The sequence below is a fragment of the Ictalurus punctatus genome, chromosome 17 (assembly GCF_001660625.3).
Source record: "Ictalurus punctatus breed USDA103 chromosome 17, Coco_2.0, whole genome shotgun sequence".
NCBI classification, from domain to species: domain Eukaryota; kingdom Metazoa; phylum Chordata; class Actinopteri; order Siluriformes; family Ictaluridae; genus Ictalurus; species Ictalurus punctatus.
The window spans coordinates 4744475-4758794 of NC_030432.2; the positions used below are offsets into that span (position 1 = coordinate 4744475).

General features: G+C 39.0%; 1 protein-coding gene across 2 annotated transcripts; it reads left to right on the forward strand.

Annotated features, from left to right (window-relative positions):
- The first annotated feature begins 2984 nt into the window (after positions 1–2984).
- On the forward strand, positions 2985–13649 carry slc1a5 (solute carrier family 1 member 5). Of its 2 annotated transcripts, none has more exons than XM_017490748.3 (8): positions 2985–3637; positions 10034–10076; positions 10253–10309; positions 10399–10565; positions 10753–10986; positions 11404–11598; positions 11701–11835; positions 11999–13649. In XM_017490748.3, exons 1-8 carry the CDS (start codon positions 3102–3104, stop codon positions 12222–12224), a joined length of 1593 nt encoding a protein of 530 aa, XP_017346237.1. In that variant the 5' UTR covers positions 2985–3101; the 3' UTR covers positions 12225–13649. The 2 variants fall into 2 exon arrangements, with proteins under 2 accessions (XP_017346237.1, XP_053543156.1); XM_053687181.1 differs by lacking the exon at positions 2985–3637 and adding an exon at positions 6267–7822.
- Positions 13650–14320: the final 671 nt, after the last annotated feature.

Genomic DNA, 14320 nt, shown 5'->3' on the forward strand with positions numbered 1-14320 from the left:
AACTGTACAGTTTTTTTTTCTATAAATCAAAACAAAACAGAAAAGTACTCCAACACCTGGGCAATAAAACTATCTTTCTATGACTTGGTTTGTGGTTTGACCTTCTATTAATGTACACTGCAAGATGATGCTGGTTATGAATATATAAGGAATTGCTCAAACTTGGATAATGAATTGAGTAAAGATACCATATGCCCTCAGTCATTCTCAGTTTGTACGTTTACATGGACAACAATATTTCGATATTAACCCGATTAAGATGATACTCTGATTAAGAAACTAGCATATAAACAGCGATTACTGATGACCTTAATCCGGCTAAAGTCATACTCAAAGTAATCACAAATGGAATTAAGACATGTGGAGTACTCCTGTTTTAGTCACATTATCGATGTGCATTATAGACATGTACACACCTTAAATCACACTATTAACTACACACGTAACTATTTCTTCCATTAGCCATACCACAACAGCCATGGTCTCATATTGGGGTCTCAGAGACCCCAATTTAAATCTTGGGTACGGGGCAGTTTTATGGAGAAGCTGGGTGGTATCTGTCAGCCTCACATCTGGGTACCACTTCCAAGCCAACAATTAAGTCAAGAGGGCAAATCCTGCCATGAAACTGGGCCCGGTTCCTGCCATGAGCAGAATACACCCAGAATTCCTTATGTCATTCAGCCATGCAGCTAACCCCATTCCAGTGCAAACTAGGTCAACAACCTCCCCTGTTCCTTTAGAATGCCAGTCCCTCTGACTCCCCTGCCATCGACGACTGGTACAAGATTAGTGAACAAGACTACTGTGGGAGGTCGCACACCGGCACCTAAAACAAGCAACCCATATTAACACAGAATCCACGGACAGATGTTGAAATGCCATGCCTTAGTATGAACCCGGAGATAGAGTATGGCTGTCCACAAAAGATATCAAGGTCATTCATGGATGCAGGAAACTCACCTACTGCTACATTACATTGTCCATTCAAAATTCTACAACACACCAACAAAGTCACATACAAACTCAACCCACCCTAACTCCATCAACCCTAGCCAATAACATGCTCCCAGCTCCCAATGAGAATTTATTTTGCCTGAAAATACTGCATTATTGCGAGAAAATATCGTGTTTATGAGAAAATATCGTGTTATTACGGGAAACATATCTCGTTTTAAGGGGAAAATAACGAGTGGTTAAGTGGAAATATCGCGTTATTACGAGAAAAACATTACGTTAGTGAGAAATGAGAAGGTCCTGTAGTTACGATCTCGCGCCTGTAGATGGCGCTTGAATACAAACTGGTGAATAAAATTTCGTACACTTAACTCTTACTGTCTCCTACACCTTTATCTCCTCATTCTCAGAACTTCTAAGACATCTGAAATATGAAACGTACTATAATATACTATCAAAAAACTCTATGTTTTGAATAATGTGAGACGAATAGGCAAATTGCACCTGATGTTTCCTAACTATCTAATAAAAAATGATAGCTGAACACGAAATGACGTCTAACACTTTATCAAATTACTCAATATGGAGAAAAATGATTTTAAAGGTTAAATAATGGCTCTGTGAATTGACCTGAGAGAACTAGGCTATTATGTCTAGGAAAATTGCACTCTCATTATTTCCTATTATTTCCTTATTCTCAATAAAGGTATACAAATCTGGCAATTGCATACGAAACTATGTGTAATATCCCATCAAAACACTTTAAAAGAAGAAATTTGACATTAATGGACCTGTGAATTTCACATTTGAGACTTTTGGATGCAGGCAAAGTGCTTATTTACTATAAAGCTTATTTCCTATACCTTTAATTCCTCATATAAATACATCTGACAATTGCATTTCAAACCAAGTTCAAACATAAGATACCACCAAAAAAAAATTACATGACCATTTTTAAAAAGTTTTATTTTTTTAAATAGAATAATGGCACTGTGAACATGGAATGTGAGAATATCTGCCCTTTACCTATTTGCTATGGACTTTTCTCTGGGCTTTTAAGACATCTCAAGCTTCTGGTTATAAATAATATAGCAGACTATCAGAATCCATTAGTGTCAGATAATCCCCTGCCTATAATAAAGGTTAAATGTCAGTTTTAAGTTCTGAGACACTTTACATTTAAACTGGGAAGGTATTTAAAATATCACAAGGGGACCTACACAATAGTAGGCAGGTGGTTTTAATGTTATGGCTGATTTGGTGTAGGTTAATGTTATATACACAGAGACTTATACTTCGAACGCTGCACATAATCTAAGACTAATAATAAATGGATAAAACGTGTTGTTTAGCAAAGCAAAACATAAAGAAAAGAAAAATATGAAATCAAGTGGAAATCGTTATGGGATTGAGCAAATCAGAGGCAAACTGTATCCTTAAAGATTTAATGGAAAGGAAATGGCGAGAGGAACGGAGTGAGTAAATCATAGAGAGCAATTATTACAGAATAAACCCAACAGTGAGGAGAAAGGAAATAATAAAAATAAGCGTTTTGTTCATTTTAAAAAAGCGGTAATCGTGAAGAATGCAGAGAGAAAGAAACTGAAAACCGCATAATTAATGTATGTAATAAAGTACAATAATGAACGAGAAACACTGAACGTGAGGCTAAAGGAAACGGAGAAGAGTTTAACATAATCCTGAAGAAAAGAAAAGCGTAGAGTGCCTTAAAAACGGAACTGATTAAAATATTGTACTATTTATTTATTTATTTATTTCTCTCTCTCTCTCTCTCTCTCTCTCTCGTGCCTTTTCTTCTTTTTTTTTTGTTTTAACGGCGGTTGGCAACCAACTTAAGTTGCATTACCGCCACCTACTGGACTGGAGTGTAGGCAGCAGTTCGTGTTCGAAATCGCGTTCTCTCAAATTTATTCTAAGCGAAATTAGTACACACTCCAGATCAGTGGGTGGCGCTAATGAACAAAGTTGCGAACAGCCGTAGAAGAACAGAAGCATAAATAGCATTGTATTGCCAGCAGCACGGTTTGAACGTGTGAGACGCGGCGGCGGAGACGGCATTGTAGGACCAGCAGCGCGGTTTAGACCTGTGAGACGCGGCACTTGTATTAAGATCTGAAGGAATAATGGTGGACGAGAAGTTAACTATAGAAAGACAGATTTCTAACGGCGAAGCGCACTGCGATGAACTTTTCGTTTCTAGGCATGCGAAGAGTAAAGATGTTCCAGAAACACTCCTGGAGAAATTCAAGAGGATCGTCAAGGCAAATCTACTGGTGATATTGACTGTAGCTGCTGTAATAGCTGGCGTTTGTATTGGACTTGGAGTGCGACATGCGAACCTCACCCAAATCCAGATCATCTATTTTGGCTTTCCCGGGGAACTGTTGATTCGCCTGCTGAAAATGATCATCATTCCTCTGGTGGTGTGTAGCCTCGTGTCCGGGGCTGCCAGCATCGACCCGAAAGCTCTGGGGAAACTGGGAGGCTGGGCCATGCTGTTCTTCTTAGTGACCACGCTCATTGCATCAGCTATCGGTGTTATTATGGCGTTTATCATAAAGCCTGGTTCATCTGAAGGCGCCAAGCCGAAAATGATCACCACTGTTGAAACTCTACCTGAGTCCAAGGAGGTGATTGACTCGTTTTTAGACCTAATAAGGTAAGTCAGCTAGTTTGACGTGTTTCTAATTGCCCGTCTGTGTTAATGGGTTTAGACTCTTTAGAGAGAGGGAATGGGAAGGCAAGGTAACACCTTCTGTCTCCTCATTTATTAATCAGAGAACTCCAGCTAATAGTCTGTTTCAATTAAATTACGAAACAAAACGTCACTACAAAACATTATTTAATACATTATTTAATATTCGTCGTCGGTAGGGTCACACGTGTGTAAGATTCCAGTAGACGCGTCAGTGATGTTAATAGTGGCGCGTGGTTGCATCAGATACCTGACGTGTGAGGTTACTCGTGACGTCACGGAAGCCGGAACTCCGTGTGGCACGTACGTGCGTGGCCAAAAAAAAAAAGAAGGAAAAAAAAGACTGAGCGGTGGTACGAGTATAGAGAGTGAATTCCGCGAAAACAAGAAATAACGCGTCTGAAATGTTGTGATCGACTGTTAACACGTGTGTCCTCTCACATCCTCACTCCAGACATCAAACATCACTCCAAGTCCTGCCATACCTGTCCACTGACCTGTCCAAACTGTCCCTGTCTTCTCAGCAGCTATCCAAGGCTTCAATAGGGGGTCATTCATTCATTCATTCTCTTTTACCTTCTTATAGTTATGGTTCTTAAGTGGACGCAGTGTCGGCTGCAAATAGACTAGGACTAACTAGCTTATGGTTTACCAGATAAAATGATATAATAAAATAAAAATATTTGTACAGAAGTGTCCACATTCAACCAGAATGTTCGTTTATTGGTGTTCTTGTCACTTTAATTTCTCCAACAAATCCCCCCTTGAAGTTGGGAAAGGCGTCAAGGCTTTTATATACCTTCAGGCTTTGCTTAGTGTGTTTCCTTGGATTCGAAGTCGGGTACGTATAAATGTCGGGAAAACCGATGTCCATGGAGTTCAGGTTCCTGGGCAGGTTGTAAGGGTCAGTGCTGAGACCAACTGCCTTTAATTTAATCTGATGATAGTTAGTTATACTAGCGTTTTCGCAGCTTCATCTATTAAAACCAGCTGTTTTGCTGGGTGTTTTCCGGCTCAGTCTGGTCGAGGGGGCATGTTCCAACGAGAAAGTGACGTCAATGTGTACTCTCTATAGAGAGAACAGCCTGGAGGTATGAGGAGCTGCCTGCTTAAAATAAAGAAAAGTGGGTGTATCTCGGATTTAGGCAGTGAACACTTTGTTATAAAATGTTGTAACAGTATAATACAGCAGAAACCGGATTTGTTTTGAAGTAAGTGTATTAAAGAAAATACGAAAGCATTTGTTGCTGAGGATGAATAATAAACAAAAGATTTTAGCTTTGCTTTCAAGGAGTACCTTCCTTTTTCTAAACAAAAAAGAAAGAAACTACACTTTCCTACCTTCTGTCCTAACTATGAAAAACAGGAGAGAAGGTTTGTGTTCCCCAAAAGTAAGTCACTTACCCATATAGATCCCGTACAGCTGTAGAGCATACCGTCACCATTATTTACATTTGTTATTTAAGTGCAACATGACAATGTTTGGTATTAAGGTTCTACCAAAAAAAAAAAACCTCACGTAGAATATTTTCATATTCAATTCCGTTTTATTTGTACAGCGCTTTTAACAGTGCGCATTGTCCCAAAGCAGTTTTACAGAAATATATAAATTCATAAAATAGATTTTAAGTGTATGAATTTATCCTTAACAAGCAGCCAGAGGTGACGGTGCTGAGGGGAAAACTCCCTGAGATATGAGGAAGAAATCTTGAGAGGAGTCAAAAGGGAACCCGTCCTCATCTGGGTGACACCGGGTAGTGCGATTATAAATGAATGAATGAATGAATGAATAAATAGATGCATCCCTTCTATAAATGTGCTAATACTACATGCTGAAATAGTGCAGTTGTGTAACCAGGAACATTTCATTAGCTACTACATGAAGTCTGTTTTGTTGAACTTCATTGTTCACTGATTGAGACTTGAGTGCTAAACTGTTTGTGGTAATTGTTAAAAATAAAAAATAGTGAATCGCTGACGACTGGTGCTTTCAAACCATTGATTGCTTTTGGCTAATTCACGCCTGCACCCTAAGTGGCGCAACCCAGTATTCAGCTGATCAGCCTATCGTCTTTGACCGCCGGGAAGAGTCACTTAAATGTTGGCACAGAAGACCAGAACGCAAAACGTTAAGAAGCACAAACTTTTTCTTATTTCATGTGAATTCTACCCAGAAAGGGAGGCAGAAAGTTTGTGTGTTTTGAACAGCGCCATCAAGCTCTTTTAGTCTGACTGGAAAGTGGAATATAATGCAATGACAAAGTAGTGGGACAAAACCTGTTGTTGTGCAAGATAAATAAAAATAAGTTTGTTTTTTTTTTTAATCTAAAAATATAAGATGTGTGTGTATATTACTTTTAAGTTTTTCTAGTGGCTGTGAATTTTTTTTTTTTTTTTTTTTTTTTTTTTTTAATCAAAGTTCAGTTCTCAGACACCAATGTTAACAAGAACACAACATTTATTCTCTTCTCTCTTCCAGAATACTTGTCTTCTGTGTTTACACCGGTTTTTAAAACGGCTTTCTGCGTTGTGTAGTGACATATTTCTTACCTTGGCAATATTTCTGAGATGATAGAAGGCTGTCCTAGTAATATTATCTACATGAGCATCAAATGAAAGACTGGAGTCAATAATCACACCAAGGTCTTTTTACTGCTGCACATGATGAAACAGAAAATCCATCCAGAGTTACTGTGTAATCAGAAAGTTTACTTCTAGCTACACGTGGTCCTAGTACAAGTACTTCTGGTTTATCAGAAATAAGTAAGAGTAAGGTAATAAGCATCTTCCTGTTTGAAATGAACGTCTCATGTCAAATAAGACCTGAGCCAGGAGAGGGCCGTTTCCTTAATGTCAACAGCATTTTCTAGTCTATCAAGGTGACTAGTATGATCTATGGTATCAAAAGCTGCACTAAGGTCAAGTAACACAAGCAAGGAGACACAACCCTGATCAGAGGCCAGTAGGTCATTTACCGCTTTAAGCAGCGCTGTCTCTGTGCTATGATGAGGTCTAAATCCTGACTGGTACATTTCGTGAATGTTGTTCCTTTGTAGGTACGAGTATAGCTTATAGAGTATAGATTCACAAATTTCAATTTTGGGGTCTCGCACAATAAAAGTTATTCCCCTTGCATACTCAATGGCAAGCAAAATAAATTTAGGATCAGATTCTTGGTGTGACAAGCAGCAGATATTTATTTTGCCTTTATTTTGAGTGTCTCTTGTTGGAATGGAGCAAATCGGGCCTTGGAATGCAAATAAAGCCAAGTTAACACAACCCGAGGCAATACTTTGATCGGAGGCAACTCTGCGAGCAATTTTCAGTCGATCATCGTGACCTACTCAATGACTCATCAAAGAGGCTCGCCAACTCGTCACCAAGTCATCACTGGCAGATGTTTGGCATGCTAAATATCTTTTGTTCTGGTGACTCATGTCACGTGGTATGAAAAGTGTTGTTACTGGCAGTGACTGTGGCAACGAGCTACAGCCAATGAGAGATCAAGGCATGGGGCGAGGTCACGATGGGGAAGGGAAACGCTCTCTGTTGCGCACACACGCCCCAGCGTTAACAAATGAATAAATAGGTTAATAAACGAATAGATTAGGTGGATTATTTTGGACATCTACTAAAAATTTTAATATTCTTTCAGCTTTTTGATCAAGTACTATTAATATAGAACTATTAATTATGTTTGATTTAATATCAGGTTACTAACTGCATTGCAAGACTACTGGCAGATAAACATCATGGCATGAGAATAATATTATCGAGTGCTTCCACAACATTGCCCAAATTATCCATAATGTAATGTTGCCAAAATCTCGCGCGTGCTCTCTGGCTTTTCTGAGTATGTCAAAAGCATTTAACTGAACAGCAGGTGTTTGCATTCTTCGAAATGGAACAGGGAAGGACTGCAGAAGTTTAGTATTAAAAGAAGTGTTTAATTTGAAGGACATTGCAACAAATGCTGGTTTTGAACAGATTTAGGTTGTTTTCACACTTGTTTATTTCTGATTTGTGGCCTTTGCGGAAGGGTGAACACTGTTTTTTGAGCCCGGGAGCGGTCCAGAGAACCGATCTCTGGTCTTCTGAAATGGTGGTCTGGGGTTCACTTCAACCGAACCATGGCACGGTCCACGTCAGGTATGGAAGCTAATTGTGCTCGGGCCGCGTGCAGAATAATGTGATGGCTCAAATTTGTACATTCATATGACCTGCACTGTAATCATCTCCTGTCATCTCCTGTGTTTCAATATATTCCTGCATGAAGGCATGTTGTGCATCCAAAAAGTGCTTTGCTTTGGTCATTGCTGCTTGAGAAGTATTATCACTAGTATCACAGGACACAAAAACGTAAAAACGAAAAGGCAACTTGTACAGTATTGGTATGGTTTAATCTTAATTTGCCCCCGAGCCTTTCCATAAGAATTGCCAACAATGCAGGAAACACTTGACCATCAAAAAGCCCCTAGTAGTACATGGGCCTTTATATGCCCTTAGAAGGAAGCTGAAGGCACACTAAAGGGGTACATGGCAGCCATTCCGGGGCATCATAGCCGTTGAACGTGTCACTGGGGGCTCAAATGCACTATGGCCTTTATGAAAGGAGTGCCTTTAAGCAGAATGGTCATGCAGCTCCAACTGTGCTGTACCACTCTACTCCTCTTCATGGGCATTACTTGGAGGTATACACTTTCTCCACTGCCTGTTCCAATTGCTTGAGTGCAGAAGGTATCTACAAGATCTTGGTTAATTCCTTGGCAGTGAGGAACGGTGAAATAGATTATTGATTAATGATTAAGGATTAATCCTATAGACCCGTATGTTCTCGCGAATTCCAGGTCACTGCGAGAGCTCCATCGGTGAGCCGTTGAGAACCTGGTGGGCATGTCTAAGGAAAGATGGCTGTAGTTGGTTCTATGTACACTCCCCTATGATAAAACAAACATGTTCTGGGCAGGGTAGCAGTTTTACAGGATTATGCGTTTTATTTCATTCAACCAATGGTACTGTGTCTTTTTACATACCTCCTCAAATTCTGCCCCGAAGACACGTGTTCACTGTATGAACACAACTACCTTTTTTTTTTCTTTTTCCCCCCTTCTTTTTTTAATCATGCACTTGCCATGTGATACAAGTCATATGCACTTAACATCCAACCCATGCATAACACAGGCTATTCCTGTTAACTGTGTGTGGGTGAGTGTTACCAAAAATGCATCAGCATAGAGATTATGTAGAATTATGTGCCCATTATGATGATTAGAATCTCCAAAAGCAGTAGGAGCTCTTTTAATGAGGACTGTAAATGTCCTGAAAGGAATGTTGTTCTACCCCTGCAGTAATAAGTCAGGTTTCTGTGTACTCTGAGAACATTTTCTTTTAGTCTGTTGAATTGGTGAATTGGTACTTTGGACACGGTTGATTAATGGTTAGAGCAGAAACCTGTATAAACGTTAACCTGAGCAGCCACCTGAGGACACGCTGAATTCCAGACTCTAACCTCGTTGTATGTGATATTGTGGTGTTGTGTTTTTGCATGACCTCTATGCATAAATTGCTGCTTAGTATCCAATCATCATGTGCTTGTGTCCTAGCATGAACATGGCTTGTTGTTGTTGTTGTTGTTGTTGTTACCCATTGACGGCACGTTTATGTATCTTTACACTGGATGGGATATAAGCATGGCAAGGTGAGAGTGCTGAGTGCATGAAGGCGGGGTGGGATTGTTTAAGCTGGGGGTGTCGAATCCTGAAAGAACCGGTGTGGGTGCAGGCTTTCATTGCAATTACGCAGAAGGTTATTGAGCCTATTGAAAGCCAAGATCAGCTGATCAAACCGGTGGAATCAGAGGTCTCCTGCTTGATAGGAATGAAAACCTGCAACTATACCGGCCCTTTTTGCAGACGAGATTGGACACCCTGGTTTAACCAGATGATCAGGGCCTTTGCAGTTATTCTACGTCATAAGGTTTAGAACTTCAGAATGTTTCCTGTTAAACAAACAAAAAAATTTCTTCATGCAAATTCCCAGTAAGTAAATTTTATAACAAGACGTTCTTATTCTTAACTTGCAAAGAAAATTCAGTGTTTACTACTGTATGTTGGCTGTAAATTAGTTTGTATTCAGTTTTTGAAACCTTTTGCGCCTGTACATGCACTAAAGCTTCCAAAACTACTCCAAAGTTGAGTTGGGGTAAGATACACAAGAGTTTTCATCCATATGAGCTGCTGTTAGATGAATATCTGGAGAATCCCGTCCTTTTCATTGGTCTAACCTCTGTTGTTGTTCCTTTTTGGTTCTTACACAGGCCTTACAATTAATTAGTGTATAACTTTACTTTGTCCTTTCTAGAAACATCTTCCCCTCCAACCTGGTGGCTGCTGCTTTTCAATCGGTGAGTCTCTCACTCACACACTCATTCATGCATACACATCCACTCGGTCTTGCACACTCGATTAAAAGTCACATGCGCTCACTCGCACACTCATTCAGAATAATAAAGACTGGAAACGCTGTTTTTTTTGCATCAGTTAGATGTTCTGATGGTTTGATGTCCCCTCTTTTTCACAGTATGCGACTGGTTATAAGTTCATAAACATGAATTCCACCAACATTACTTTGGAAAAGGTAGTCTCTTTTTTAAAATTTATTTTTAAACTATAAACATGTAAGCTGTTTGTGCAGGCTATGCAGCCCACATGTGTGCTTGTGTCTAGGTTCCAGTGGGTAACAATGTGGACGGTATGAACATTCTGGGCCTAATTGTGTTTGCTATGGCGTTTGGTGTGGCCTTGAGGAAATTGGGAGCAGAAGGGGAGATTCTCATAAAGTTTTTTAACTCCTTCAATGAGGCTACCATGGTGCTCGTGTCCTGGATCATGTGGTAAATAAAACCAACCTGCTTTTTGTTGCTTATTGCTTGAAAATGCATGCCTATACTATATTTTTATCGCTTTGTATCAGTTCATGTAATGTGTTTTTTTTTTTTTTTTTAAATTCTCTCCAATGTTCTTTGCATTCTCACTGTGGGTGTAGTTATTTGTTTGCTAAATTTAGGTGATGTTCTGTAGGTATGCCCCGCTGGGTATCATGTTCTTGGTGGCTGCTAAAATTGTTGCGATGGAGGATGTAAAGGTCCTGTTTGCCAGCCTGGGGAAGTATATTGCCTGCTGTTTGGTTGGTCATGCAGTGCATGGCCTGCTCATCCTGCCATTAATTTACTTTGTGTTCACTCGGAAGAACCCCTACTCTTTTCTCATGGGACTGATCACTGCTTTGGCGACTGCTTTCGGAACCTCGTCCAGGTAAGAAATCAGAACCATTTGGCTTTTTTTTTTTATTTTATTTTTATTTGACTTGGGTGGTGGTGTTGGGTTTTTTCATTCTAGGTAAAATATGATGCTCCAATCAACACTAAATTTTCGGACTACTCCCCGTTATTTAACGTTTTACATTCTATGAATGTGGCTTTTACGATAGCGTTTCAGTTTACTGTGGAGCTCTTTTCGAAATGTCCTCGTTGGTTTTTGAGCTTTGTTTATATCAGTTAAAGCCTATTTTATTTTATGTTTAGTAGTTTCATTTGTATTTCGTTTTATTGATATGTATGTCAATTTTATAGCGGGTTAAATGAGTGTAATTGTTTAAAGTGATTGAATTTCGGAGTGTAAGATCCCGTCTTCTAAAGTGGGTAGTGCCTCACCTCAGTTATGTGGTTTTAGTTCTGCAACACTGCCTTTGATGATGAAATGCGTGGAGGAGAACAATGGCATATCCAAGCAGATCAGTCGCTTCATCCTTCCGATTGGTGCCACGGTCAACATGGACGGAGCCGCTTGCTTCCAGTGTGTGGCTGCTGTCTTTATTGCACAGTTAAATAACATTCCACTCAACTTTGTCCAGGTTATCACTATACTGTGAGTACAGACGTCCATCTTCTAATCAGTCTAAATGGGGAATACAAGCTATGAATCAGCATAAGCTTCTTTTATTCCATATTGTCCCTTTTCTTGTTTCAGGGTGACAGCCACAGCATCAAGTGTGGGGGCTGCAGGGATCCCTGCTGGAGGTGTGCTGACACTGGCGATCATCCTGGAGGCAGTGGGATTGCCCACTAATGACCTCTCTCTCATCTTGGCTGTAGACTGGCTTGTGTGAGTAAAATATGTGAAATTAGGGGGAGTCTGAAAAGGTGTCGGGAGAACTTATTAAATTAGAGTGAGCTTGTGATTTACAAGAAAGAGATGAAATAGGATTGGGTTATGTAAAAGGATGTGTGGAATAATAACCCCCCCCCCAATATGTTACTGCTTTTAGAGATCGCACTTGCACAATCGTCAATGTGGAGGGTGATGCTTTCGGGGCCGGGCTGCTGCAGCACTTTGTTGATCGCACTCACAAGAAAGAGGAGGTGGAGCTGAGTGAAGTACGTTTGGAAGAAGCTGAGCGTCCAATGAAACCAGAGCACTACTCTCTCATTGAGAATGGTGCTGAATTAGAAATCGCTGGTCCTCGGACCGCTGGAAGAGAGTCTGTAATGTAGACTAACACACAATTTGATTCATTCTTGCATCTGGTTCATTGTGAATCAACCTGTACTATATGGAATGGTCTGTAGTCTTATCCACGACGACTGTAGGATTTCGTTCCAGCCAACCAGGAGGCTTCATCTTCGTCTCCAATCAACTATCACGTGTACTTCCTATTTAGCTGGAATGAAGCCTGCAGCCATATCAGCCCTTCGTGGATAAGATTAAAGACCCCTCCTCTAAAAGAAAAGGGTAGGATTTGATTTTAAAAAAAATCTAAATATTTAATGTGTGCATTTCTCCATTCCTAGAGAAATATTTAGGATAGTAGTCTAAAATGTACTGTATATGAAAATATGCCAAAAGAGGACTTTTGTTAGGATATTATTTCAAAAAGGATTTTCATTATTAGATTACGCTGTAGTCCAAACTATTTATTTTTCTTTTTGGTGGTGGATTTTTTTTCAGACTTTACTCTTTAAATGGCTGGTCCTAGGTTTTAAAACCTTTTTCAATCTTCAGTCCGATGCCTTTTGTTATTTCCACAGTTAAACTATCAAGAGGTAACATTTAAATCTGTAGATCTTATAAAACCATAAATTATTTCATTTCGTTTTTTTCAGACACAGTTTGAATGTGTGTAATCTAGTCAAAACCTCGAACCTGATCTGTCTGGACAATTAGTTTGTCATTTTTATTTATATATTTATCACTCCTGAGTCAGTCCTGCTGCTTGAACACTTGTATGACAATCTTCTGGAATAAGGTATTTTCAGGTCTCCATTGGCTTTCAGTATGTTGCATAACAATGTGCTGGTTCTTATAATCTGTCAAATTACGATCGTGTTCCGTTTATCGTATCTTATTTTTAAGAATTAGAATTTAAAAATGTTAAAGAATTAGGGTCTATAAGAACTGAGGAGAGTTACTGATTTTATATAAATATTTGCCTGAAGTATTCGTTCACCTCGTTTCTCTTATTGGTTGTTGGGTTATTTTCCTACATGTTGATTTTTCAATAGATACTAGCCTTTTCCAAATACTGTGTGTAAAAAAAAAAAATAAAATAAATAAATAAATAAATAAATAAATAAATAAATAAATAAATAAAAATAAAAATAAAAAATAATAATAATTAGGTTAAATTCTAGGTTTTGTTTTTGTTTTTTTGCTTGCTTGGTATTTTAGTATGTGTGTCTAAATTATTTTTTCCCTCCCAGTGTCATAAATGGTCACTGCATTTTAATGTTTTAGTCAAAAATGAAATGCTGTCAACACACAAGTATATCAGCATCCATGTGTGCAATGAAAGACTTGAAAGATGCATCATTCCAACAGGCTGCTACTCTGTGCAATAGAGGTGTGTGAGAATAGCGGTGCTGATTATCCAGAATGTACTCCGACCAGTCTTTATTAAAAAAGTGTTTTTTGTAATGAGATTCTGGTTATCACTTGTCATTCTTTACATGTAAAAATTCAATTTAGTGCATCTTACACTAAATATTTTCATATGCACTAGTATGTGACAGTCCATATCCTTGAGTAAACAAATTAAAACATTTAAGGCCATGGACTTTCACATACTGATTATTAATTCAATGTTTTGTCGGTGAAAAAGACCATCTGTGCAATGTCTGGATAAGGAGACTGAACGTGGTATTGTGCTAAAGGGAATGTCAGAAGCCTAAAATTTACAAAATGCATGAATTTTGACACCAAGTGGAGAAATTGCAAGGTTTCAGTTAGATGCCAAAGGACCTCCTGTTTTTCCATAGACTTTAATCTATCTCCTTAAACCTAGAACAGACAGGTGAAGATCTTGCCAGGCATTTTAAAACAATACATGTGTTTATTGAGGTGTAATTTTAATACATGGACATTTGGTTTGTGGCAGGTGTTGATCAGACTATTCTACCCATTACAATGTACTGTAATTATTAACATTAATATCTGATTGTAGACATCACAATCAGGTACACAATTGCCCTGTCATGGCTGGTGATCTGATTTCTAATTAGACCAAATCTGTGTCCAGTAATTTCCAGTAATAACCTCATTCTATCTCTCTCTTAACATGTGACACACCCTGGAACGTAGTCCTTTTAAACAT